This window comes from Gopherus flavomarginatus, chromosome 1, assembly GCF_025201925.1.
Source record: "Gopherus flavomarginatus isolate rGopFla2 chromosome 1, rGopFla2.mat.asm, whole genome shotgun sequence".
NCBI lineage: Eukaryota > Metazoa > Chordata > Testudines > Testudinidae > Gopherus > Gopherus flavomarginatus.
The window spans coordinates 15,001,763-15,027,923 of NC_066617.1; the positions used below are offsets into that span (position 1 = coordinate 15,001,763).

Below are 26,161 nucleotides of genomic sequence, written 5' to 3' on the forward strand. Positions count from 1 at the left end.
CTTTTAACAAAGATTTTGATTGTTAATACCATCCATCGCAGACACAGAATATTTAGTTTTAGTTTTAAAATCACTTTTATCAGAGAACTGTTGATCAGGATCCCAACTGATGAGCACAAAAAGCAATTGTAGATTTAAATCTTGCATATGCTGAGCTTTTTACCTGATTTCATCCATCAGTTTCCTGCCACCACTGTAGATGCACCAGGGAAATTCCCTAAAATAAATTGTAAGCTGCCATTTGCACTGGGACAGTTAACCCCGATTTCAAGCAGGGCTACATATACCAGTGCTACTATCAGCTTTAGAGCTGATTGAAATTTTTCAAACTAAGAATATTTTTGTTGAAAAATGGCCTTTTTCCTAAGCTGGAAATTTTTGTGAAAAACATGCAAACCAACATTTTAATGTACCCACTATTCCAGATAAAAATTCAGTTCACAACATGTAGGGGAAGATTTGAGATGTTAAGTCTGCTGCAGTCTAACAAGAAATCTTAATTTGTGTTTTCTATGTTTATTTATAGGTACTGTTTTATTATGAACAAGATGTTCATCTGATCAGATGCAATGATGTAATTAAATTGCTGCTTGTTGAGACAGGTTGTATACTGCTTATTAAAAGTAAATATAAATAAATGTTTGGAGATTTTTGTATTCTGAAGCAGTTCTTGATATTGGACTGAAATATTCTGGTAGATAAAATGTATTAACCCTAAGAATGCTGTAGAGGAGTATATTAATCCTCGTCATGTTGGATTTATATAGAGACAGTTGACATAATTTCTTTGGATTTTCAAAAATCTTTTGTTAAAGTCCCTCACAAAAGGCTATTGAAGAAACAAGGTAAACACGGGTGAGAGGTAAAGGACTGTTATTGGTTAGAAATTGGGTAAGAGGCAGAATACAAAGAGCAGGAGTAGACTTTTCAATAGAGCAAAATGGTAACAGTGAGGCGCCCAACGAGCTGTGTAGTTTAATATATTTGTTAATGATATGGATAAATAGGTAAACATTTGAAGATTACACAGAATTATTTAGTTTAATTGAAACTAAAGATTTCTATGAGAAATGTTGAAGGAACGTAGCAAAGCTGAATGGGCAGGATGATGGCAGATGGCATTTGATGTTGACACATGCATGGTATAATGCCCGCTGGGAAAAAAAAAGAGTCTGAACTCCTCATTCACATCGCTAGGTTCTAAACTAACTGTAACAACTCAGGAAAAAGACCAGTCATCAGTGTGCACAGCCCAGTGAAAGTATCTGCTTAATGGGCTTAAAAATATATTATATCTGGTTAATATACATGTATATAGCATAGATGGATCTTTGCCATTGTATAGAATTGGCTTGGCTATCAGCAATCTGTAGATTTTCATTCTAAACTCTGGCACCTTGCAATAAGCTGGAGCAGAACTAATATCTCTGCATTGTGTATCTGAGTCCAGAGAGATCTAAAGTTCTGTTTATTGATAGGCAATGAACTCTGTTTGTGACTGAAGAGTGGAGTTTTTTTTTTCCCCCATTGCAGAAAAAATAATGATTGAACTACTTTTATTAGAGGAGAAAAGCAAACAAACCAAATAACTCTGTATTAGGCTCAGATTCACCTTAGGCCCTTTATCTACTTTTTTCATCCAGTTTTCTCCTTGCTTTATTCCCTTCTCTGGCCTGTAAGGATTTATCAGCATCACTGCCCTTCAGCAACGTTTGCTGTACATGGGAGGGCAGCAAAATATTAGCTAGTTTAATGACATACTCCTGCTCCCTACAAAAGCAGCATTCATCATCATTATTTAAGAAAATCCCTCATCTCCGGTAGACAGGCTCAAACAGATTATTACATCCACATCTTATCATGAAAGTGGTTACATCTACCTAGAGGTTACCAAGAGTCAACATATATTTTACTACTATTTCATAGAGAATTAATGTATTGAACCGCTGTGTTAGTTAATTATCTGGATCATTGACCTTGACACCTTAATGGAAAATATTGTTCACCCATTGCATGGCAGTTCATGCAGAATTAGTTTTGCATTCAAGATGCTATAATTAAGGATTATAAGATGCATAAACTGTTAGGAACAAGGAAAGGCCATTCAATCCAATTTGCTAGGTCACTCTTGGTCTACATTACTCCCACCTTCCTGCTCTTTCCTCAAATACATCTTTTCTTTCTTTTGCCAGGCATAACTCTGCGCTTTGAACTCATTTACTGGACACATTTTGTTTTAATTACTTTCCTCAGTAATATATTTCATATATTTATTATGCTTCTCATAACACAGTTCTGAAGTCTCTATTTACTTATAATTTCTAGATGACCATCTATTTTTGAGCCTCTTTTGAATTTTATTATGCTCCTCTTGTAACCTACTTGCACGGGTGAAAGTGAGCCGGTACGGACCAGTAAAGCTGTCATAACATTTTTCCCAGATCTGGACCTTAGCGTCCAAAATATGGGTGTTAGCATGAAAACTTCCAAGCTTAGTTACCAGCTTGGACCTGGTACAGCTGCCACCAGCCAGGAATCTATACAGTGCCTGGCGCACTGCGGTCTCCCCAAAACCTTCCCTGGGGGACCCCCAGACTCAGATTCCTTGAGTCTCACAACAAAGGGGAATATACCATTTCCCTTCCCCCCCTCCGGGTGTTCCCTCCCTGGGTTCCTGGAGAGATATACAGAAGCAAGCTCCATGAATCTAAACAGAGGGACTCCACCCTCCCTGTTTCCAGTCCTGGAAACACAAGTACTTCCCCCCTCACCCAGAGGGTATGCAAAGTCAGGTTAGTAAATCTAACACAAAGAGATTTCCCCCCCTGACTTCTTCCTCCCACCAATTCCCTGGTGAGCTGCAGACTCAATTCCCTGGAGTCCCCACTAAAGAAAAACTCCAACAAGTCTTAAAAAGAAGGCTTTATATAAAAAAGAAAGAAAAGGACATAAAAATGGTCTCTCTGTATTAAGGTGACAAATACAGGGTCAATTGCTTAAACAAAAAAATGAATAAACAGCCTTATTCAAAAAGAATACAATTCAAAACATTCCAGCAACTACACACATGTAAATACAAAAGAAAACTATATAAAACTTATTGTCTTACTATTTTTGTACTTACAACTTGGAAACAGAAGATTAGAAAGCCAGGAGACAAAAAGATCACTCTCAGAGCCGAGAGGGTCAGACACAAGACAAAGAACAAAGAACTCACACCCAAAACTTCCCTCCACCCAGATTTGAAAAAGTCTTGTTTCCTGATTGGTCCTCTGGTCAGGTGTTTCAGGTTACTCCTTTCCAGGTGAAAGAGACATTAACCCTTAGCTATCTGTTTATGACAAAAGCGTACCAGTAAGAAGCTGATACCGGCCCGTATGTAGCCCACATTAAAGTGCTGCCATGGCAGCGTTTTAACATCCCTGCCCCTTTGCCTTCCACCAGTGACCCTGCCAGTAGGGTCCATACTGGCATGGCCGCCGACTGGGGGGGAAGGGGTAGCAATGTTAAAGCGCTGCCACAGCAGAGGACCCTGCTTAAAACACTGCCAGTGGCCCTGCCAGTATGGACCCTCCCAGCAGGGCCGCCGATGGGGGGACACAAAAGGGGCAGTGACGTTAAAGTGCTGCCACGGCAAAGGACCCTGTTTAAAGCGCTGCCGTGTCAGCGCTTTAACGTCGTTGCCTCTTTTCTCCCCCCAGCTGCTGACAGGGAAGGGGGGCAAAGGAAGCAGCTGCTCCGGGGCTGGCGATTTAAAAGGACCCAGAGCTCCGGCCACCGCTGTTGCTACCACGGCAGCAGCTGGAGCCTGGGCCCTTTAAATAGTCGCTGGAGCCCTGGGCGGCACGGGCCAGGCAGCGTGGAAGGACTGGCTGGGGGATGCTCACCCCCAACCCCGACCCTTCTGCATAAGGCCCTGCCCCTTCCGAGGGTTGGATCCAGCCCCTGTACCGGTAAGTCTCCGGAGTTACTTTCACCCCTGCCTACTTGTCAAGTCTATTCTTAACTTTGAAAACTTCTAGTCGGTCTCCTGCAGTCTCTACCTGTTCTGTGAAAAACAGCCAGACTCCCAGACTGTTGCCTCATAGCTTAGTCTTGGAATTAGCTTCATTGTCTTACCTTGTACTGTGTCCAACACACACAATTTTAATATAATTATTCATAGTGAATGAAGAATTTAGGGGAAAAAAAGCACCCAAATATTGTGTATATATCAGAATCTTATGTTCATTGCCACAACTTGCTCAATTTACTACAGTGGGCTAGAAATGTCAAGAATATTAACTGTACACGTTCCAGTCCCTCGTTTCCCACAGGTTGGAAATGTCATTGGAGATGCCTTTGATCAGTATTTCAATTCCTCTGCTTATGCTCCTTGCTGGAAGCAAGAACTGAGCTTAGAAAATAATTGAGAGAGGAGGAAGTTTGTTTGTCAAGACATAAGACTGGGAGATGGGAGATATAGGTATTGTGTGGCTTGGTTCTGATTTGTCCCTGATGCTGCATGGGCATGCATTAAGTGGGGATCGTATTCAAGTATGTATGCATGGTAATTTTAGGTAACTAACTGACAAACTTTTAAAGGTTACCATGGTATTGGAACAGTTGCCGTCTTTAGTAAGAAGCAAGAGATATCATTATGGAACAGGGCTGCCCAGAGAGAGGGGGCAAGTGGGGCAATTTGCCCCAGGGCCCGGGCCCTTCAAGGGCCCCCACGAGAATATAGTATTCTATAGTATTGCAACATTTTTTTATGGAAAGGGCCCCCGAAATTGCTTTGCCCCAGGCCCCCTGAATCCTCTGGGTGGCCCTGTTATGGAACTGAGACACTCGGGGCTTGTCTACACATAAAACACTATAGCGGCACAGCTACATCATTGCAGCCGCTCCACTGTAGCACTTCAGTGTAGACACTCCCTACACCAACAGGAGAGTTACTCCCGTCGCCATAGTTAATCTACCTCTCCGAGATGTGGTAGCTAGATTGACAGAATTCTTCCGGTGACCTAGTACAGCCTAGACAAGGACCTATGTTAGCTTAATTATGTCACTCAAGAGTGTGGATTTTTCACACCCCTCAGTGACGTAGTTATGCTGATCTAATTCTCTAGTGTAGACCAGGCCTCAGTCTCACACAGAACACAGCTGGATGGACAATGCTGATGTCTTTCTTGTTTGGGCCTTATGCATGAGTGACAGCTTTAGTACCAACTTTTTTATACACTCAGGCAAGGTCCATGGAGATAGGTTACAGACAGATTAAACCATTCATTTAGAAAACACTTTTTTTGTATATGTATTTTTAGCTCTTGGGGCTGTTGGTCTGTAACTGTAGCAATTTTTCAAAAACTGTGAGCAAAAAAATGACTAAATATTATAAGATTAAATTACCAACAAGTAAACATCAATGTGTAATATCAAGACTAGAAAATAAAGCAAATATAGTAAATCTATGTACATATTTTAGTGGATTAGATGTATAATACAGGTGAATGACTGTCCTATGATATGTCTTATTTGCTACACTTAATGCATCACGTCTTACAGACCACAATGAATTGTGCTCCTGTATTAATTACATTTTAAGTAATTTCCTAAGCTTTGGACCATTTAAATATCTGACTCTGTTGCAGAGACAGTGAATTAGAATTTCACACAGTGCCTGCTATGTGAAAGAATTTAAATAATAAGCAAAAGCTCTCCATTTTCAGTGTCCTTTCAACCATTTATTTATATTAGTATGAAAGTAGGTGTTTTGCAATATGCAAACATTTCTAGCAAAGGCAAAAGCAAGTTGTATAGTAGGTTAACTTGTATAGAAGAAATATATATGATTACAAAATTTCTCAGGATATGTATGTTAAACTTCCAACATCAGCTTCAAAAGAAATCATCCTTGATATAAAATAAAATCACTACAGCATCCTAAAGCAAGAGCATACAATACCATAGAAACACTTATTAGATGGAAATTGTAGGATGCATTCTGGGTTATTACATTAGATTACTGTACTTTTTAATAAAGGATGATGTTGTAGATCCTAGAGTGCTAAAAGAACATTAAGGATCTGAAGTAAAACCGCAAATGCAAAGGTAATTCTGAATAAAGCGTGATATTTTGGTGTAAAACATTGTCTTTATTTATCTCAACAAGTTAGGCCTAGATATTGTCTCATTGAGGTGATTTATGGACGCAATGTTGCAATCGCTGTGAATTTCTCTGCTGTTTCTGTCTAGGACCCGCACCTGAACTTTACAACATTTTGAGGTTTTCTTGTGCAATAGCTAACATAATAAGTTAAAACAGTTTTATTCATAAGGCTGTAGGAAATCAATAGTGTCCCTGAAGATAGAACGTGCTACAAAAGAGTTAATTATTAGTAACAGTGCTCTTAAAAGTCCTATACTACATGTTGTAAACACCTTCAAGGTAACTTATTTACTTCACAGTCCTTGAATCAAATGAAGCAGCTTTTTCAAATACATCTCATATATTCATGTCAATGTTTTGGGACTATTTTAAATGGATGCTATTGATCCAATAGATTCATTCAATTTTATTTAGCCCTTAAGATTTTCTTTGCTGAGCCCCCGCAAATAAAGCACATTGCATTAAATACTAGGTTCTCAGCACCATCTATTTAAAAAAAAGGAAAAGATGCATTATAATAGAACTGGTTAAAATCTTTCCAACAAAGTTTTTTAGATGAAAAATGGTTATTTTGTGAAAATGGATTTTTTTTTAATGTCAGTTTTCTGTTTGCTTTTTGGGGTTTTCTTAAAAACAAACAAACAAACAAACATTTGGTTTTACTGAAAATGTTTGTCTGGTTGTGCAATCTTTTTCAGCACTCCCTGTGTTAATAATACTTGACCTTTCCTCAATAGAGAGCTTTACAAAGGAAATCACTATCAGTATACCCATTTTACAATTGGGGAATCTGACATGCCCATGATCACTGCGCAGACCACTGTACTGGACCTCATTTTTGCAGAGATGGACTCCAGCCAAAACTCTGGTTCCAAACACCCTGAAATCTGTGCTGTGGATCTGACATTCTTTTCTGGCCAGGTCCAACAAACACTCACACATATGAGCAATGTTACTCACATGTGTAAATATCTGCTGGATAAAGCCCCAAAATCCAGGTTGCAAAATATCCCTCCTACCTTCACTCAAAAGATTTTGAGTTTTAGGATCCAGATATCCACATTTTATGGCTCTAATTTTCATTGTTTTTCTTTAGCTCAGCAGCAAGAGAGTAGAAGGGAGCAGGTGCAGGGAGCAGGGTAGAACAATGGGACTCCTTCAAGACAGGAAAATATATTCTCAAGCATGGGGAGAAAAAGAAACAGGCTGCTATATGGTACTAGGGCCTGCAATGGGGGACTAAAATCCATTCCAAAAAGTGCTTCAGCTGCTTTATCTGCAAACCTCATTTGTTTGCATAATGTGAGAAATGGACATGTTGTGTTGCATTAAGGATAAGAATCTCATTATTAGTCCCTGTGGTTTGCATGGACCTGCTCGCCTACATACTGTAATCGGTCAGGTTACAATGCTGGGCAGTCAGGCTCTAAGCACATCATCAAACTGGTATATGGTTCCTATTGTCCTGAAGCACAGATTCTCTGTCCACTCTTCATTGACACAGATGTTGAACTTACTGCCAGGGCTGCCAAATAAATTCAATGCTGGTTGAGTCAGATCTGGGGGAGCAGGTGTGTTTGACATTTTGGGCAGCACAGACCCTTTCCAACCCCAAAAGGTTCTTATGCTCAAGACACACACACTTCCCCAGTGTCCCTAGGAAAGAAAGGGGCAGTAACCTAAACAGCGAGAAAGAAGGGCCCAAGTGGGAGCTAGGATCCAGGAGAGTTACTGTCTCACTTCAGAGGTTTTGAGAGCAGACAGCTGGATCTCACTGTGTCTTGATTCATTAATGACAGCTATACTTCCTTGCTCACGGAGGGACCTGAACAGAAAGGTCGGTCCTTAAAGAAGAGAACTGCCAGGAGACCTGCTCTGCATTTTCCCCAAGAGCTTGGAAGTTTACCAGTGTTGTCTCTGAAAACCAGCTTCTGAGTCAGAATTTGGACCACTGGGTCCTGTGTTGAGATGATAACAAACCCAATAAATGAGGCTTCTTGAAGGAGGAGGCCTGACTGTTGGCTCAGGGGAGATGCTAGTGACTGTGCAGGAGACTGGAACTAGGATCCGGTGATACACCCGTTACCAAACACAGCAGAATAGCCTAGGGTATAGCCACAGTCTTGGCTTCCAGGAGGCTCAGATAGAGTTCAGGTGTGTTAGAGATGAAGGAGTTTTGAAAGGGATATAAAACCTCAAGTTTCAGGACTTAAACCCAATAGGGGTTTGCTCTGCTTTGGAGTCAGCATCAGAGTCTTTTGTCTCTTAGGACTTCCTGTTTCTGTCTTAGAAGATGGAGATGCTGGAGCAGCAGACTGCAGCATGCTTAAGTTATTATTTATTATTTGTATTATGGTAGTGCCAAGAGGCTCCAACTGAGATTAGTGTCCCGATGTGGTAGTGCAGTAGTCACCAACTGGGAGCTCGCAATGGACTGGTCAATCATGGAGCCTCTGAAAATCGATCTTAGTCTATCAGAAACTCCACGGTCGAACAGTCCGTCATAATCTAGGGTTGCCAACCCTCCTGCCGCCAGCCACTAACAGTCTGGCAGTGCAGAGGGGGTAAGGCAGGCTCCCTGCCTGCCCTGGCCCCGCGCTACTCCCAGAAGCGGCTGACATGACTGGCAGCAGCTCTGGAGGGGAGAGGGGAAGGGCAGGTGGCTCCGTGTGCTGCCTCTGCCCACAGGGACCACCCTGGCAGCTCCCATTGGCCAGGAATGGGGAGCCGCAGCCAATGGGAGCTGTGGGAGCAGTGCCTGTGGATGGGAGAAGCGTGCAGAGCCACCAGCCCTTCCCCTCCTCCCTCCCCCCCCCAGGAGCTGCTGCCAGTCATGCTGGCCGCTTCTGGGAGTGGCGTGGGGCCAGAGCAGTCAGGGAGCCTGCCTTAGCCCCACTGCACTGCTGGACTGTTAGTGGCCGGCTGCAGGAGGGTTGGAAACCCTAGATTATGATGGACTGGTCAATCGTGAAGTCTCTGACAGTCAGTCTCAGTCTCAGTAACTGGGACTGAGATCGACTGTCAAAGGCTCCATGATCAACTAGTCCATCGTGAGCTACCAGTCGGTGACTACTGCACTGGCACATCAGGACACTAATCTCAGTTGGAGCCTCTTGGCACTACCGTAATACAAATAATCAATAATTATTATTATTATTCCTGGCCAATGGGAGCTGCAGAGGTGCTCCCTGCGGACCGAGGCAGCACACAGAGCCACCTGCCTTTCCCTTCCCCAGGAGCCGCTGACGGTCATGCTGGCTGCTCCTGGGAGCCGCGCAGGGCCAGGGCAGGCAGGGAGCTTGATTAGCCCTGCTGCATTGCTGCCCAGAACCTGCCTGAGGTAAGCAGCGCCCAGCCAGAGCCCGCACCCTCACACCCCCTGCTGCATCCCAACCCCCTACTCCAGCCCTGAACCCCCTCCTGCACCCCAATCCATGGCCCCAACCCTGACACCTTCTGCACCCAAACTCTTGCCCATAGCTTGCACCCCAACCCCTACCCCAGCCCTGAACCCCCCTCCTGCACCCAACCTCTGCCCCAGTCTTGACCCCCACAACCCAAACTCCCTCCCAGAGCCGCACCCTCTCCTTTACCGCAACCTGCAGCCTTAACCCCCCCCAGACCCAAACTTCCTCCCAGAGCCCACACCCTGAACCCCCTCCTGCACCCCAACCCTCTGTTCCAGGTTCATCTTGGAGTCCCTTCCACACTCCAAACCCTCAGCCCCAGCCCAGAGTCTGCATCCCCTCCTGCACTCCAACATACTGCCCCAGCCCAGTGAAAGTGAGGAAGGGTGTGGGAGAGCAAGCAACAGAGGGAGGGGAGATGGAGTGAGTGGCTCAGGGCCTCAGAGAAGGGGCAGGGCAGGGGTGTTTGGGTTTGTGTGATTACTGTTATTTCTACATTTTCTTTGTGATAGATCCTGGGTGGCACTTAAATTCAAAAAATGATCTTGTGCTTAAAAGGATTGGAGACCACTGTGCTAAGGTAACCCACACACCTCCTGGGTATGGTGCTCTATCCTATCTAGTGACACCTAGACCACTTAGAGAGAGAGAGATTAATGAGTCTGCTACGGCCTTAGCTAAGGGCCATGTGGCTTTTAGCTCAGGCAATAGAGGCTCATGCACTAAGCTCCCAGAGGCCCCAGGTTCAATTCCACCTGCTGACAACCAGGGTCTGTCAGTGTTACAAATGGGGCCTTGTCTGGGATTTCAACTGGAAAGTCTCTGAAGCTCAGGATGCACTTTGTCAACTAGGGGAATTATGTGACCCACACACCTCCTGGGTGGGGTGTTCTGTCCCGTTTAGTGGCACTGAGACCACTTACGGATTAATGAGTTTGCTCTATAGCCTTAGCTAAAGGCCATGTGGCTTTTAACACGTGCAATAGAGGCTCATGCATTTAGCTTCAGAGGTCCCACATTCTATCCCGCCGTGCGACGACTGGGTTCTGTCCGTGTTATATTAGGTGTTGTGCCAGCACAGGAAGGGTCAGGCCCTGCCCCAAAGAACTTACAATTTAAATAGACAAAGTAAATATTATCATCCTCATTTAGCAATTGGGGAGCTGAGTCGGAGAAAATTTAAGTGACTTAGCCAAGGTCACACACAGAGTCTTTGGCAGAGACCCATATCGCTTAAGATCCAATCTGGTGTCTTAACCACAAAGCCATCCTTCCTCTCTTAAGAGGTGTTGTCTAGGCTGTTTGATCAGTGCACACTGCTTCCAGCATTTATCCTTTATCCTTTCTAATTACCATATCCCTGCTAAGTTTCCTGTAGATCAGTGGTTCTCAAAGTCAGGCCGCCACTTATTCAGGGAAAGCCCCTGGTGGTCCAGGTTGGTTTGTTTACCTGCCACATCCGCAGGTTCGGCTGATCGTGCCTCCCACTGACTGCGGTTTGCTGTTCCTGGCCAATGGGAGCTGTGGGAAGTGGAGCGGGCAGAGTGTTGTGCTGGCCGCTGCTTCCCACAGCCCCCAATGGCCTGGAGCAGCAAACTGCGGCCAGTGGGAGCCGCGATACACTGAACCTGCGGATGTGACAGGTAAACAAATCGTCCTGGTCCACCAGGGGCTTTCCCTGAACAAGCGACGGACCAGCTTTGTGAAGCACTGCTGTAGATGATGTAAAATGTCAGGCTAAAAAACACCTAAATGCGTGTCAAGAAAAATACCACTGCTTTTCTGAAAGCTTACTGTAAAATAAATAAATAAAGCAGTACTAAGAAAAATTACCAGAGGAGTCATAAAAAGTTAGCTTTAGGCCAGAGAAATGTTACTTTTCATTTCTTTACAGTACACGAGAATATTTTGTGGCTTAACGGTGCATGAATAATGTTTTATTAAAATGTATATCTTTAAAGCTTTATTTTATCATGTTCTTCAAGGCTTGGCATAAAGAAGGTTTAACAAGTTTGACACATGCTGATTTAGCATTTATACCACAAACTGAATCGGCTGCTTTGTGTGGGGGAAAATAGGCCAGCTTTCAAAATATATACATTGTGAAGTATTCAAAGTGAAACAAAACAAAAAGGAGAGTAGGAAGAACAAAAAAACCCAAGCCATTGTCATTCCAAAATGTTGTGTGGGTTTCCAGAAAAGGCTTTGGACTAACTTGGAGGATTGATTGCATTAACTTTTTCAGCAGCTATTGTCTTGGGATCCAAGTGCTGTGATAGAAAATGTGCATGCAGGGCCTGATCCAAAGCCCAGACGGAATCAAGAGGATTTTTCCCATGGTTTAGAATGGTGACTGGATCAGGCCGTCACTGGGCAACTTTGCTGCTCACAGCAATACATTTTTGCAGAAAAAGAAAGCAAACCAAATGGCTGAAAAGCAGCAACAGATAAATGAGCCTCAGACTGTGGTCACACACTAGGTCAGTAGCAGAGCCAGCAATAGAATCCTGATGCTCAGTTCAGCCGCATATCCATTAGAGCCAGTGTTTCTCAGCTCCCAGTCCGTGGATTGGTGCCAATCCCCAATAGTTCCCTTACACACTTTACAAAGCAGCAAGGTGGTCCCTGGTATCAAAAGGTTGAAACGCTCTGCACTAGACCACAACTTTAGTTGTCTTAATACCATGTAACAGGCTCTGACACACATACTGCCAAAGGCAAGGAGTTCCATAAGGGGCAGATCTCTTAGTGAAAGAGCTCAGCATTCATCCTGGAATTCGTTCAAACTATAGAAAGAGTACTCTAGCCGATCTGAGTAAAGTCTCACAGATCTGAGGTGATTTGGGCCCTTTAATGATGGTGATCAATACCTTAAATGATGAAAACCTATGTCACAAAGTCATTTGTGATCTAGTGGACAGGGCAGTAGAAGAGGAGTCAGGAGACCTGGCTTGTATTCCCTGCCCTGCAACTGATCTACTGTTTGACTTTGGGCAAGTCACTTAGCCTCTGTTTCATCTCCCACCTTCTTACTTTCATGTTTATTTAGAGCATACAGTCTTGGGGAGGGGCAGTGCCTAGCACAAAGGGGGCCCAATCTTGACTCAGGCCTTGAGGCACTAAATAGTAATACTAATACTTGAGATGGACCTAATCAGACTACAGGGTGCAACCATGTTAGGGCTTTAAAATATTTTTGCACAAGCTTTTCATACAGTTTGAGGGCTCATGGCTCAAAAGAAGAAAGAAAAACCTTCTCAAAGGGGCCCTATGTATATAAAACATTGAGAAAGCACTTTATAATCTCCTTTTTTATTATATTATTATGTATTACTTGTATTACCATAGCACTCTAGGAGCCTCAGTCATGGATAGGGCCAAATTCACGGTCCATTTTGGTCAATTTCATGGTTATAGGATTTTTAAAATTGTAAATTTCATGATTTCAAATATTTAAATCTGAAATTTCACGGTGTTGTAACTATAGAAGTCCAGAGCCAAAAAGGGACTGTGGAGGGATTGCAAGGTTATTGTATGGGGGTCACGGTATTGCCACCCTTACTTCTCTGTTGCTACTGGCAGCAGAGCTGCCTTCAGAGCTAGGCGACCAGAAATCGGTGGCTGCTGGCCAGGTGCCCAGCTCTGAAGGCAATGCCACTGCCAGCAGCAGCGCAGAAGTAAGGATGTCCTGGTACGGTATTGCCACCCTTACTTCTGCGCTGCTGCCTTCAGAGCTGGGCTCTCAGTCAACAGCTGCCACTCTCCGGCTGCCCAGCTCTGAAGCCAGCAGCGCAGAAGTAAGGGTGGCATGATATGGTATTGCCACTCTTACTTCTGTGCTGCTGCTGGTTGGGGTGCTGTCTTCAGAGCTGGGCGCCTGGCCAACAGCTGCTACTCTCTGGCCACCCAGCTCTGAAGGCAGCGCAGAAGTAAGTGTTGTAATACCGCTACCCCTCTACTATAACCTTGTGACTCTCCCATAGTCCCTTTTTGGGTTGGGACCCCCAGTTTGAGAAACTCTGGTGAAATCTGTATAGTATAGGGTACACAAAAGACCAGATTTCACGGAGGGAGGGACCAGATTTCACAGTCCGTGACACATTTTTCATGGCTGTGAATTTGGTAGGGCCCTAATCATGGACCAGAACCACATTGTGCTACATACTGTACTCATAGTAAGTAAACAGTGTTCAGTTGTATAATAAAACAGCAGTGGTATACTTCAAATTCTGCCCTTTTCATGGGGAATGTCTGGGAATTAAAATGTCTCATCATGTCCTTTAGTATCTTAAACAACTTTAAAGAGTTTTAAACACATACAGTAGAACCTCAGAGGTACGAACATCTCAGGAATGGAGGTTGTTCATAACTCTGAAATGTTTGTAACTCTGAAAACAATGTTATGGTTGTTCTCTCTAAAGTTTACAACTGAATATTGACTTAATACAGCTTTGAAACTTTACTATGCAGAAGAAAATGCTGCTTTTAACCATCTTAATTTACATGAAACAAGCACAGAAACCGTTTCCTTTCCGTCATATCTTTTTTTTAAACTTCATTTTTTTTTTTTAGTACTTTACATTTAACACTGTACTGTACTGTGTTTTCTTTTTCTTTTTTTTTTCTTTTTCGGTCTCTGCTGTGGCCTGGTTGCATACTTCCAGTTTCAAATGAGGTGTGTGGTTGAGTTTGTAACTCTGGTGTTCGGAACTCTGAGCTTCTATTGTAAGTGTCTTTTCAGCTTAGATCAGGTAAATAGGCTATGTAAACATCGTAGAGGGCAAGACTTAATTTACCTGTTTAAATAACACATTGTGCTGCTTGTGGGCCACATCCTTCCAGAAAATTCATGTGAGTTTTCCCACTGACTGACTCCAGGGGTAAGGTGTGTGTGTGCGCGCGCAGCTCCATGTTACCATCAGAAAAATATCATTAGTCAAAAAACAATGTGAAGCAAATAGTTATTAGTGGGAGTATTATTATATGGACATATACCCATGCTCTAAGAGTTAATGTGCATCCTTGTCTGCAATAATCCCAAACAATCAATGTGAGTCTGTATGTTCAAACCCTAACTTCCATCACCCTCCATTTTGAGCTTTTAAGCTCCACTTACTGCAAAGCTTCAGTCTTCCTACATCTCTGCTAAGATGTAGACAGGAGGAACTTGCCTCTAATATGACCAATTTTTGGACCTTTACTTCTCTATGCTTTGAACAGCAGTGACCTGATCTCCATCATAATGTCTCAACATCCATGTTGAAGGTGTGGTCACTGATTCGTGACGTCTGTAATTTTGTGTTGTGTCTCTGACAATTTAGACCAGAGAGGGTTTTTGAGGTTTATCTATTTTCCTTACTTTAAGATGCCTCAACTTCATAGTAGTTTGATGCTGAGAGGATTTCAGTCATCCCGTAAGTCATTAAAATATTTTGGATTTAGATTTACTTTCCCTGCCAAAACTCTTTCCAAGCTTGAACAGATGCACAAAGTGCTCGTAGGGATCACTTCACCTTCCAGCTGTTTAAGTGGATGCAACCACTCTGTATAACAATTCAGGAGCAGGAAGCAATGGCAGAAAGCAGGAATATCAAATCCAATTGAAGCTTCCATAGTATAATTTCTTTTAAACGCAAACCTTCACAAGCAGCAAGATAGAGTGGGGTCACATGAAGCATACAGCATGTTTTTGATGAAACCAACACTCCTTAAGTAAAAGATCTACCAGGAACAAAAGACTATGGGAAGTATATGCCAGAAATTCTGTAATGTACTTTTCAGTTTTGTGAAAGCATTCTTTGTTCTGTTGAAAAGTAAGTGCTTTGTAGTTTTAGCCAATGGTTTTTATCTTAACTCTCTCATCTCCTGTAAGTCTTTCCTTAGCAGCCTACATTGGCAAAATAATAAAATAAAAAGCAGGGTGAGAGGGCAGTATTTCTTGCAGTAGCTGGTGTGGCAATGTTTACTGAAATTATAAGCCATTTTGTCTGTTTTCAAATCATCTCTCCAGTGTGGAAGAGCTTCACGGTCTATTGAAGATAGCACAACTCTATAGAGCTACTGCCAAAATGTATCCACCTTTTTTTTTTTAATTGACAGACGATTCAAAAGTGGATTTGAAAAATGCTGAATGTCACCTAGAAACAATTTAGAGAAGAAGCTAAGTTTGGAAAAAGAATCTGAAAGTTGGCTGAATTTTTAGCTTTGCTGTAAGGGAGTAGATAAGGAGATAAGATTCCTGGGGCCCTGTTTTTCAGAAGGACTTTGACAATCTAGCAGGAGTAATCTGGTAAATGAGAAAATTGTCTCCAGATATATAGCACAAATCCTACCAGCCCTGCAGATCTGAAATTCTGGACATTAAGACTGCCAGTTTTTTCACTTACTTCCACAGGAGATTTCAACTTTTACTTTAGTTTAGAACAACTCCATTATTTTGTTCAGGTGGCATGTGCACAGGTAGCTCTTTTTCATCTTCAGAGCACTTCAAAGCTCCATGAACTCTGTGGCACAAAAGGCCCAAATTTCACAGCAACAATCCTTAAATTCCAGAGCAAGGACTCCTAAATTATGCTGCAGTGTTAAGTGATTCTGTTGAGATCCTTCATTTCCCATTTTTCCACCCCACACAAACTATGGCCCATAGCTGAAAATGCTCATTGACATAAAGTTCCTTGATGTATTTTTGACAATTATATTTGAGGATGGGTTTTTTCCTGCTAGGCTTTCCAGGTGTTGCAGCTGACTTCTGCAGGACTCAAATTCCACAGTGTGGCCTGGCTCCTTTTCTCTCTGTGTGTGAGGGAAAGGGGGAGCTTGTACCCAGTGTCTGATTTATCACCCCAGCTCCCTGAGCCTCAGTGGCTGTACTGTTCTTTAGAGATACCAGTTCACATTTCTGCCTCTGTCCTCCCCTCCCGCACTTCCTGACCCTAAACTGGATTCCAACTCTTGCTCCCTGAGCCCTGCTCAGGAGGTCACTGTCATCCAATGAACACCTCCTTGTGCGGAAAACTGGAGAGCAAGAGGCAGCAGATCTTGGCAGGCTATTGAGATGTGGGGGATGGCAGCTATCAGGCTGCATGCCCAAAAGAGAGCTGCCTCATTCTTGAAAATAAGCCCAGTTATTTAGGAGCTGAAATATGGATTAATTCAAGGTTCCTGGTTTTTTTTTTTTAAATCTTGGACTGGGGGCTTTTTTGGCTCTGGTCTCCTCATTGATGCTGATCTTCAACTACACTAGTGAAACAAGCATATAAGAATCACTATTGTACCTCAGTATATCAGAGCTCTCAGAAAGCCAGTCCTCCCTTGTAAAGCGGGGTTTAACCAGTGAGAGTTGGGCCTCGAATTCAGGGTATGTCTTCACAGTAGCATTAGCCTGGGTGATCTACACCCAGATCTGAGCAGCTGGGTTAGCCTTGCCCAGGTGTGGACAGGCAGTCTGTAAAGCCATACCCAAGTTACTGGGTCCTCACTGCTGCTGCATTCCCTCATGTTCACTGCTAGAACATACCGCGTGTTTCTCTGTGCTACAGTAAACTGAGCAGCTCTACGATTCTTTCCAGTGAATTGTGGACCATTTGTCTGTTCTTCTGGGCACATGGGGAGAATTATAGGAAGTATGGGAGGACTATCAGCACTCAGTGGGTTTAGCCTGTATCCTCACTGCAAAGGGAGTGGATTACAAGCCTAAGTGGAACTCAAGTTCCAACCCATACCCCCAGCTGGGCCAACTAGCTTGGGTGTAAAGCACCACTAAACTGGGTGAGTGGTTTTCTGTGTGGACAGGAGTGGGGTAAGGTGCAACACACAGATAAGAGCCCAGGCTAACTCTGCAGTGAAGACAGAACGTTAGCTGTTCAGGCATCTTTATACAACAATTTATGTCTAGTGAACATACAGGTTTAATTCTGAAACCTCCTTAATAGTTTTAATTTTTAATCATTACGTGTGCCTGGAGGGCCATCACTAATGTCTTGGATTTTCTTTTATATATAATGAGTCCCAAATTTTCCACACTGGTAGCAGCCCTCTGTCTAAAGAGATTACAGCATACAGGCCTTATGAATTTTATTACAGCGAGTGGGGAAACAGAAGGTATTTCAGTTTATTTGCACCTAAAAGAACCTTTAGTTTCCATATAAATTTATCACATTTTGTTATTTTGGGAAAGAGAGAGTGCCACAAAATTGTCAACTTTGGTAGCTTTCACTCTGTGAAGGGTGTTTCACGTTATTCTAGGTTTCCACTGTTTTTGTGAATGAGTGTTATCCCTCCTTCCCAAATAGGGAAATGAGTCACCAGAGATACAACATGACTTGCTTAAAGTTATGCAGGAAGATTGTGGCAGGAATTGAACCAAAATGACCTGTCTAGAGCCTTCCTTAACTAGCAGCCATCCTTTCCATTCAATACCTATAATGGATAGAGGTGCGTATTTCAAGGAACTGATTTGAAAGGACAGAGTTGGGTGTCTAAGTGCCTTTGGAAATCTCCCTCTAAAATATTATGCCATTTGGACACCACATAATTTAATTAGTCTTTCCTGAGCTCAGATTTATATTTTAATAGCTCATGCAATGGGAGTCTCCTTCTTAGCATGTGAATGCAGCTGGGTGGTTTGAAAACATGACAGTCACACCAAAGTGATGGTTAAGGTCATTATCTAAGTTTTTATTCCCTGGGTGACATAATGGAGGCTGCCTGAACAATGAGCTTTTCATTGGCTATTCATAAGGCCCTCTGGGCATACACTGTGTGACCTGACACGAAATGGATGAAAATGAAAAGACAGAACAATATGCGGCTTTGGCATCTCTTTCCAATGTGGCAGCGGAGGGGTTAAGAGCTGCTATGTTTCTGAGTGTTCCAAAATTGACCTCGGACTTCCCTGAATGGAATGAAAAGAAACAGATTGTGGGGTGTGACCAGCCCTTTCTGAAAATGTTTGGCAAATACAAGGAGCCTTTATTTTCTCCTTTCTATCTTTCTTTCATTCTTTCTTTCTTTCTTTTGAGTTGGGAAGGGGGAACCCATGTATTGGAAGCCTCAGAAATGCTTTTTCTCTGCCAAAGTCACAAAATTAAATCACTTTCTTCTTGGCCAATAGTATGGGATTCAAATATTTGGTGCGCAGATTGTACATGGTGAGGTGCGAATACTTAGAGGGTGTTAAGGTGACTGTCTTTTCAGAGACACTGCAAAGATTTCTCTGATGACAATGTATGCTGTAAAAGTCACTCTCTGCTAGGTGAATAGGCATAAAACCACATCTTTGTTCATAAGCTTTTTATTGTGGCAGTTGTCATCATGAGCAAAACCTGAAAGTACTTGAAATTCCATTAAAATCACATTCACATATAAAAATGCCATCTCCTTGAAAGTTTGTCTCTGTAGACTTTGTTAAAGTGAAAAGTCAATATGTATGAGACACATTTATGTAATTTAAGATGAATGGTTAACTGTTAAAGTGCAGGTCTTGCACAATTATGCCAGCTGCTGATCTAAGAAATGAAACACTTAACTCCAGAGCTGTTGGCTGAAGTCAGATTCTGAGTTGTTTTGTGTGATCAGATGCACTGAATTTCAGATGATTTGGCTATAGAGTATCTGTGGTTATAAGTGATGGCTAATTGTCTCATTGGTGCTCAACCACAGTAAATAATCCCACCCTAAAAGTGGAAACTGTCTTCAGAATTTACTGAATTCTTGTATTTGGATAACACTGCTTTTTTTCGAAATTCTTCTATATTTGTGCATTTCCCTGTGCATCTCTCAAGCTTAAGGCTTCCCGTGGTAGTGAAAACAAATTGTGTATTTAACTGAGAGAGCCCAGAATTGTTTTTAAGATTCTGAATGCTTTGGATTCACTCATACAACTTTTAATATTGGCGTGTTTTGATTGCAACAGAATGAGAAAAACTGGGCAGGATTTTATCACTCAAGTGGGCCAAAAACAAGTGCCTGGGTTCCCAAGTTTAAGCAATGTCTTGCCAACGATAAAACATTTGTCTGGTCAAGAGGAAAGGAAAATGCATTTTCAATTAGTCATGACATTGCTTAAAAGAAGAGGCATTAGGCACTGGGGGGTGGGGGGGAGATGGGGGTTGGTAACATGAGAGGGGAGAGACAGCAGGAGGCAGACAGAAAAAGAGCCTTTATCAGACCATAACAGACAGCAGCTGAGTTTGAGGCCATTCTTGAATAGAGATAAGCTTTTGTTTAGCAGTTGGCTCCCTTGGGAGAGAGGGGGTTTAATGGTAGAAGGAGACCTGTGTTTCTTCCAAATAACTTAATATTTCCGTGTGCGTGGAGGGGGGCTGTGGGAGGGTGCTAGGAGAGCATATAGTCCTCCCAGCTGCTGCCTTTTAAGCTGATTATTGGTCATCCTGGCTGAAAATGATTCCTCTGGAGGACTTTCCCTGACTCCCTCAAATCTCTTGGACAAGATGCCACCCTTGCAAAAGAATTAAATAGCTGAACTAAATTTGCTCTACTTTCCTCTCTCTCACCTGGTTAAATCCTCAGCTCAACAGGCTTCTGATGTACAAGGATCTGGAAAAAAAAATCACATTGTGACACAAAAACAGCCTTAGATATTCTCAGTGGCTATCATGATTTATTAAACTTTTTTTTTTAAGGCTGTGTCCTGTACTTGACCTGCAAATGCTTGTAGCTAACTGATCTAAGACTTTTTAAACTGCTCACAGCATAGCCAGCTGTCTAAACGAGAGATGGTTATTTTGCTTAGAGTGTGCGTCTCTTGTTTTGAGAGTTTTTTTAAAAAAAAACTTCTAACACTGAGGAAAATCTTGAATGAGGTCCATGTGCATATTAATCATATGAATGGAAAAGTGTGACTCTGTAATTGCTGGTGCATACAGTACACATTACAACAAGACAGACCTGAATTATATAAGTAGGCTGGAATTCTTGAACGGGTAGAGGAAACTTTCAGCTCCATTGCCTCCTGGCTAACTGTAGTAAATTTACTTAGTAATATTTTACAGATGTCTTCGTCCCTTTCTTGGCAAACAAGATAAAGTTCTTCCCATTTTTTTTTTTAAAAGCAGCTTTGAGGGGTAAAGTCAGAAACCACAACAGCAAAACAATTTAGTTAAAAGGGGCAACTGTGAAAGCATGTAAAGCAAGTCATTTTATCAAGTGCTTTTTGGTTTGGTTTGCATTCCCTCCCACAGCTAAATATGTTACCTAAACTACATGAGTCTGTTTTGGAAAATCCATTGCCTGTTGCAAGTTTCTCTATGCTAAACTTAACCTTCTACATTTTATTTTTAGAAAGCTTATAGTTGCTTCATTCAGTGCTGTGGGGAAGTTGGAAAAATATCAGCCAGGTCAGGAGAAAGAAGCAATTGGCTCTATTTCCAGAGGGGTAAAGTTGAAGCAGAAGTAATAATAATACAAAATGTAAATAATTCTAATGGGGAGAGAACTATCTATCTTTAGTGTAAATGTGTTCTTTTAATGTAGAACCATTGGAAAAGAGTAGTGGGATGCTTTCTGAGGGAGAGCCAAAAATTGTGCAAAAATGAATGCATGTAAATCATAAAGTATATTTACTAGAGATAAAATTCTTGACAAGAGCTAGATTTTGAACTCTGCCACAGCTGAAGCTTTGTAGACTAGAGAAATCAGTTGGGTCTGGGTTTGAGTCCTCTGCAGGTTTTAACACTCACCTGCTGTGTGACTTTGGGCAAGTCGTTTAACTATTCTGGGCCTCAGTTTCCCCATCTGTAAAAATGGGGAATAGTGATACTTGCACTCCTTTGTGTATAGCTCTTTGAGGAGGCGTGTTTGATAAGTGCAAAGTGCCTTTAGAGTGTGATGTGGCTCAAGCCCATCTCTATGATGTGCATTTCAAGTAACAAAAAGAGTTATATCCCTAAAACAGAATATAAAAAGAAAACAGCTCTCACTCCTCCCAGCCTAGGCTGTGCAACGCTCGTCATTTTCAACACACAAAGGCTGATGGTATGGTTGCAACAGAATTAAAACAAAGGAAGCTTGATACGATGGGACATTTTATTTTTTTTTCATGTGTTAAAACATAGCTTCAGTTTTGCACTTTTGATCTTAATAATTAACATGAATTAAACAGTGAGAGGTTTGTGTGGGATAAGATGTAAACCTGGCTTTAAAACAAATGACGTACCTGGAAGTGAGTGGAGAGAGAAGGACAAATATTCACTGTCTGTATTTTAATAAGACACTGCCAGTAAACTTTTCTCCTCAGTCACGAGTTCCTGTTCTTGCAGCAAGAAGGAAAGACTGGGGATTCTGTTCATTTGTTTTCCCCATTTAAACATAAAGGTTTTCTCATCACCATAGCCAAGGAAGAAAGCAACAAGTGGCAACTGAACTTAAACTAGGCATCCTTCATTGGAAACCTATCTACATGGCCCCCAGTACTGTGATAGCTGAGCTCTTCACAGTCTTTAATGTAGTTGTTATAACATCCCTGTGAGGTAGAGAAGTGCTATTATCCCCATTGTATGGATGGGGAACTGAGGCGGAAAGAGACAAAGTAACTGACACAAGGGCATACAGGTAGCCTGTAACAGAGCCTAGAATTGAACCAGAATCTTCCAAGTTCCAGGTCAGAGCCCTAACTACTGGACCATCGTTCTCAGCACTGCTGTTCCCTTCAAATCATGATATGATCACATAAGAACATAAGAGCAACTAGACTGGGTCAGACCAGCATTCATCTTCTGACAGTGGGCAGTGCCAAATATTTCAGCGGCAATTACTGAGATCTATCCCTTGTCACCCAATTTAGGGACACCCAGAGCATGGGGTTGCTTCTGTAACCATCCTGGCTAATAGCCATTGATGGACCTGTCCTCCATGAACTTATCTAGTTCTTCTTTGAACCCAGTTATACTTTTGGCCTTCGCAACATCCTGTGGTAATGAGTTTTACAGGTCAACTGTAACTGTACATTGTGTGAAGAAGTACTTTGTTTTGTTTGTTTTAAACTTGCTGCCTATTAATTTCATTGGGTGACCCCTGGTTCTTGTGTTATGTGAAGAAATAAATAACACTTCCTTATTCATTTTCTCCACACAAGTTATGATTTTATAGACCTCTATCATACCTCCCTTTAAGTGCCTCTTTTCAAAGCTGAACTGTTTCCGTCTTTTTAATCTCTCCTCATATGGAAGGTGTTTCCATGCCCCTAATCATTTTTGTTGCTTGTCACTTTCTTTTCCAGTCCTAATATCTCTTTTTCTGAGATGGGGAGACCAGAACTTTATGCAGTGTTCAAGGTGTGGGCATACGATGGATATATATAGTGACATTATGATATTTTCTGTCTTATCTAGCCCTTTCTTAGTGGCTTCTAATATTCTGTTAGCTTTTTTTGACTGCCACTGCACTTTGAGCAAATGTTTTCAGAGAGCTGTCTGCACTGACTACCAGATTTCTTTCTTGACTGGTAGCAGCTAATTTAGACCCCATATTTCTCTATGTATAGCTGATATTATGTTTTCCAATGGGAGTTGCTTTGCATTTATCAACATTGAATTTCATCTCAAATTTTGTTATCCAGCCCCTCAGTTTTGTGAGATCCCTTTGTAACTTTTTGCAGTTAGCTTTGGACTTAACTATCTTGAGTAACTTTATACCAGCTGCAAAATTTCCCCCTTCTTCCAGATCACTTATGAATATGTTGAACAGTGCTGATCCCCATGCAGATCATTGGGGGACCTTGCTACTTAACTCTTTCCACTGTGAAAACTGACCATTTATTTCTACCCTTTGTTTCCCTATTTTTAACCAATTACTGGTCCATGAGAAGGCCTTCCTTCTCATCCCATGACTGCTTAGTTTGCTGAAGAGCTGGGATCTTGTCAAAGCTTTCTGAAAGTCCAAGTTCACTATATCAACTGTATCATCCTTGTCCACAGGCTTGTTGATCCCCTCAAAGAATTCTAATAGATTAGTGAGGCATGATTTCCCTTTACAAAAGCTGGGTTGACTCTTCCCCAACATATTGGGTTCATCTGTGTATCTGATAATTCTATTCTTTACTACAGTTTCAACAAATTCTCGGAAGGAGGGAAGAACAGTTCTGAGGAAGGATGGTATTAGCTTGGGACTTCAGAGATGAGGGTTCAGTTTACTGCTCTGTTACAGACTTCCTGTGTGACCTTGGACAGTCTGATCCCTTCAGAGCAAACTTTTGGAAGATGCTTGCTTGTGGCAGAATTTTAATAAAGAAGTGGGCTCCCAGGAACTTTTCCATCCAGCCAATCAGTGGACATGAAGGGGAGAGGACAATCATTTTTATAATACCTTTCTTTGAATGGGGGACATTAAAAGGAAAAAAAATTAACAGACACATTCAAGTGTAGTGGAACCAGTGCTAAAAGTTTTAATCAAAAGTACAAAGGAAGCAACCCCTGAGGCTTTTTTTTAGTTACTACACATTGGCCCAGAGCACTGTCATTACAATACTATATGCTGTAGTGATCTGAAGAATGCTGTAGTGGTGGTGAGTTTTTCTTTTTTAGAAGCAACAAAAAGAAGAAATGGATTTGAAGGAATTAAACAGACACCTTTTCTTTCCACTTTCAGGCTTTGGAGGGGATACATCTGAGTTTTCTTTTTATTCTACAAGAACAGCAGCCTTGCCAGAAATCAGGCTGCTTTGAATTGTAGCTTAAGTTAACAAATCTGATGGAGATTTAGAAAACAAAACTAAGCCAAATTTGTAAAGGTTCTGAACAGCTTGAAGGGGGAGGGAGAAAGTTACTTTTAAAAAGTCCCTGCTTAAAAGTGTCAGAAAATCTAAACTGCATAAAATAAAGGGGAAAGCAGAGACCCTAAACAATCTTCAGAAGAGAATATGAAACCTCAGAGGCAGAAGAAATACACAGAAGGAGAAGACTGCAGCTTGCAATAATCTGTAAATGATTGCTGGCAAAGTCTAGAGGCTTCAAGCTTGATCTGTGTTTGTTCCAAAAGAAAGCCAAGGAGGACGGTGTTAATAAAGAGAGATTTAACTGAGAGCAGTGCTTGGAATAAAGTGGGCTACAAAAAGGTCAAATCTGATCAGTTGGAGCAGATTACAAGGGCTTTAAAAGGTAGTGGTGGAGAAATGAAACTCGGACCGTGAAGCAATATAGCACAAGATTGATTTTGGGGGTGGAGAGAAGCTGGGACAAGTGCTTATCAGCTTGTGAAGTAGGAAGAGCTGTGCTGGGGCTGTTTTCATTCTCACGCTGAGTAGAGTACTCTGCTGCTTTTTGTGGTTAGCCTTCTCTTCAGTGTTTTTATTATTATTTAAATACAATGGTTTCTATAATCTCTGAACTGGATCCACTGAAAGGCTGGAAAGTTTTAAGGTAGGCCTATGTTTTCTTCCTTTTGGTACAGTGGTTCACCCCCAAATTAACTGGAACTTGAGTTATAACTGAAATGTGAGCTCTGGGCTTAAGTAACAGAGGAGTTTCTAGTAATTAGATCCCTTTAAGATACAGAAACCCTTTCAGCAGATGTTTAGCGAGACCCCAGGGAGCATTTAAAATATACTTCTTGGTGTTACAGTGCAGTGAGGCAGTACTGATCATTTTTTTTAAAATGGAGATTACTCTGTAAATTAAACTTTAATAGTAAGTCTAAAACCAGTTGATATTGCAAGAGAATTAACTCTTTGTTTGCACTGTGTTGCTTCCTACGAAACATTTAGGAAACGTCTGAATAGTTAAAGAGAGGGTAAGAGCTGATCAGTAAAGGATAAATATTCCTGTAGGGAAAAGAAACAGAAATGTGCTGTTGTTACGTATTTTGGGCTGTTGAATCTTTAGGTAGTCTCTAAAGCATAAATTTGACATTTGAAAATCGCTAGAGATTGTTGCTTTATCCTTGAAATGTATTTTAAAATAATAGTGAAACACATAGAAAACTTAAGTGCTGAAAGTGACCAAGATTGTATCTGACCCTTCTCTTTATTACCTGATGCAGATGTTGCAAAAAATTCATTTGAAAGCTCTGAGGTACTAACTGATCAGGCTTACTGATAGGGTGACCAGACAGCAAATGTGTAAAATCAGGACAGGAGGTAGGGGGATAATAAGAGCCTATATAAGAAAAAGACCTCCAAAATCAGGACTGTCCCTATAAAATTAGGACATCTGGTCACCCTACTTACTGACATTTTAACTGCATGTCTTGTCTGTTAAGAGTATTGAATAATAAAACTTGGAAGATAGTTTTACAGCAACTTACCTTTTAAGAAAATAGCTAGTGATATCAGCCTAAATTAAATCTGCCTGACAAGTTTTTTTCCTAACTTTTGTACACTATCCCAATACACAGAGGTGGCACATAACACTACTGGATGTGTGCCCCATTTGTAAAAGGAACATAGCACAGATATGTTTCACAGTCAGGTATTATTTTACCTTCTTGGCATATACATTTTAAAGTGCTTAGATATGTTTGTTCATGTTTTGAATTTCATCTTCTGCAGCATAAAATAGATTAGTGATGTTCTATCTTAAATGTATTGCTTCCATGAATCTTTTCTCTCATATTTGCAACGTGTTGTGCATTATCAAAAATGAAATGTTTC

At 41.7% G+C, this 26,161-nt stretch overlaps 1 protein-coding gene across 2 annotated transcripts in view; it reads left to right on the forward strand.

Annotated features, from left to right (window-relative positions):
• The window catches only part of CELF2 (CUGBP Elav-like family member 2), a 685,040-nt gene that overhangs the window by 215,954 nt on the left and 442,925 nt on the right, over nt 1-26,161 (forward strand). The window contains exon 1 of one of the 2 annotated variants that reach the window (XM_050936909.1): nt 24,418-24,932. The exons of the other annotated variant lie outside the window; for it this stretch is intronic. Within the exon in view, the coding sequence (XP_050792866.1) occupies nt 24,880-24,932 (53 nt within the window). The 5' untranslated portion in view covers nt 24,418-24,879. Of the gene's footprint in view, nt 1-24,417; nt 24,933-26,161 lie in introns of those variants that run through there. 2 annotated transcript variants of the gene reach the window in all.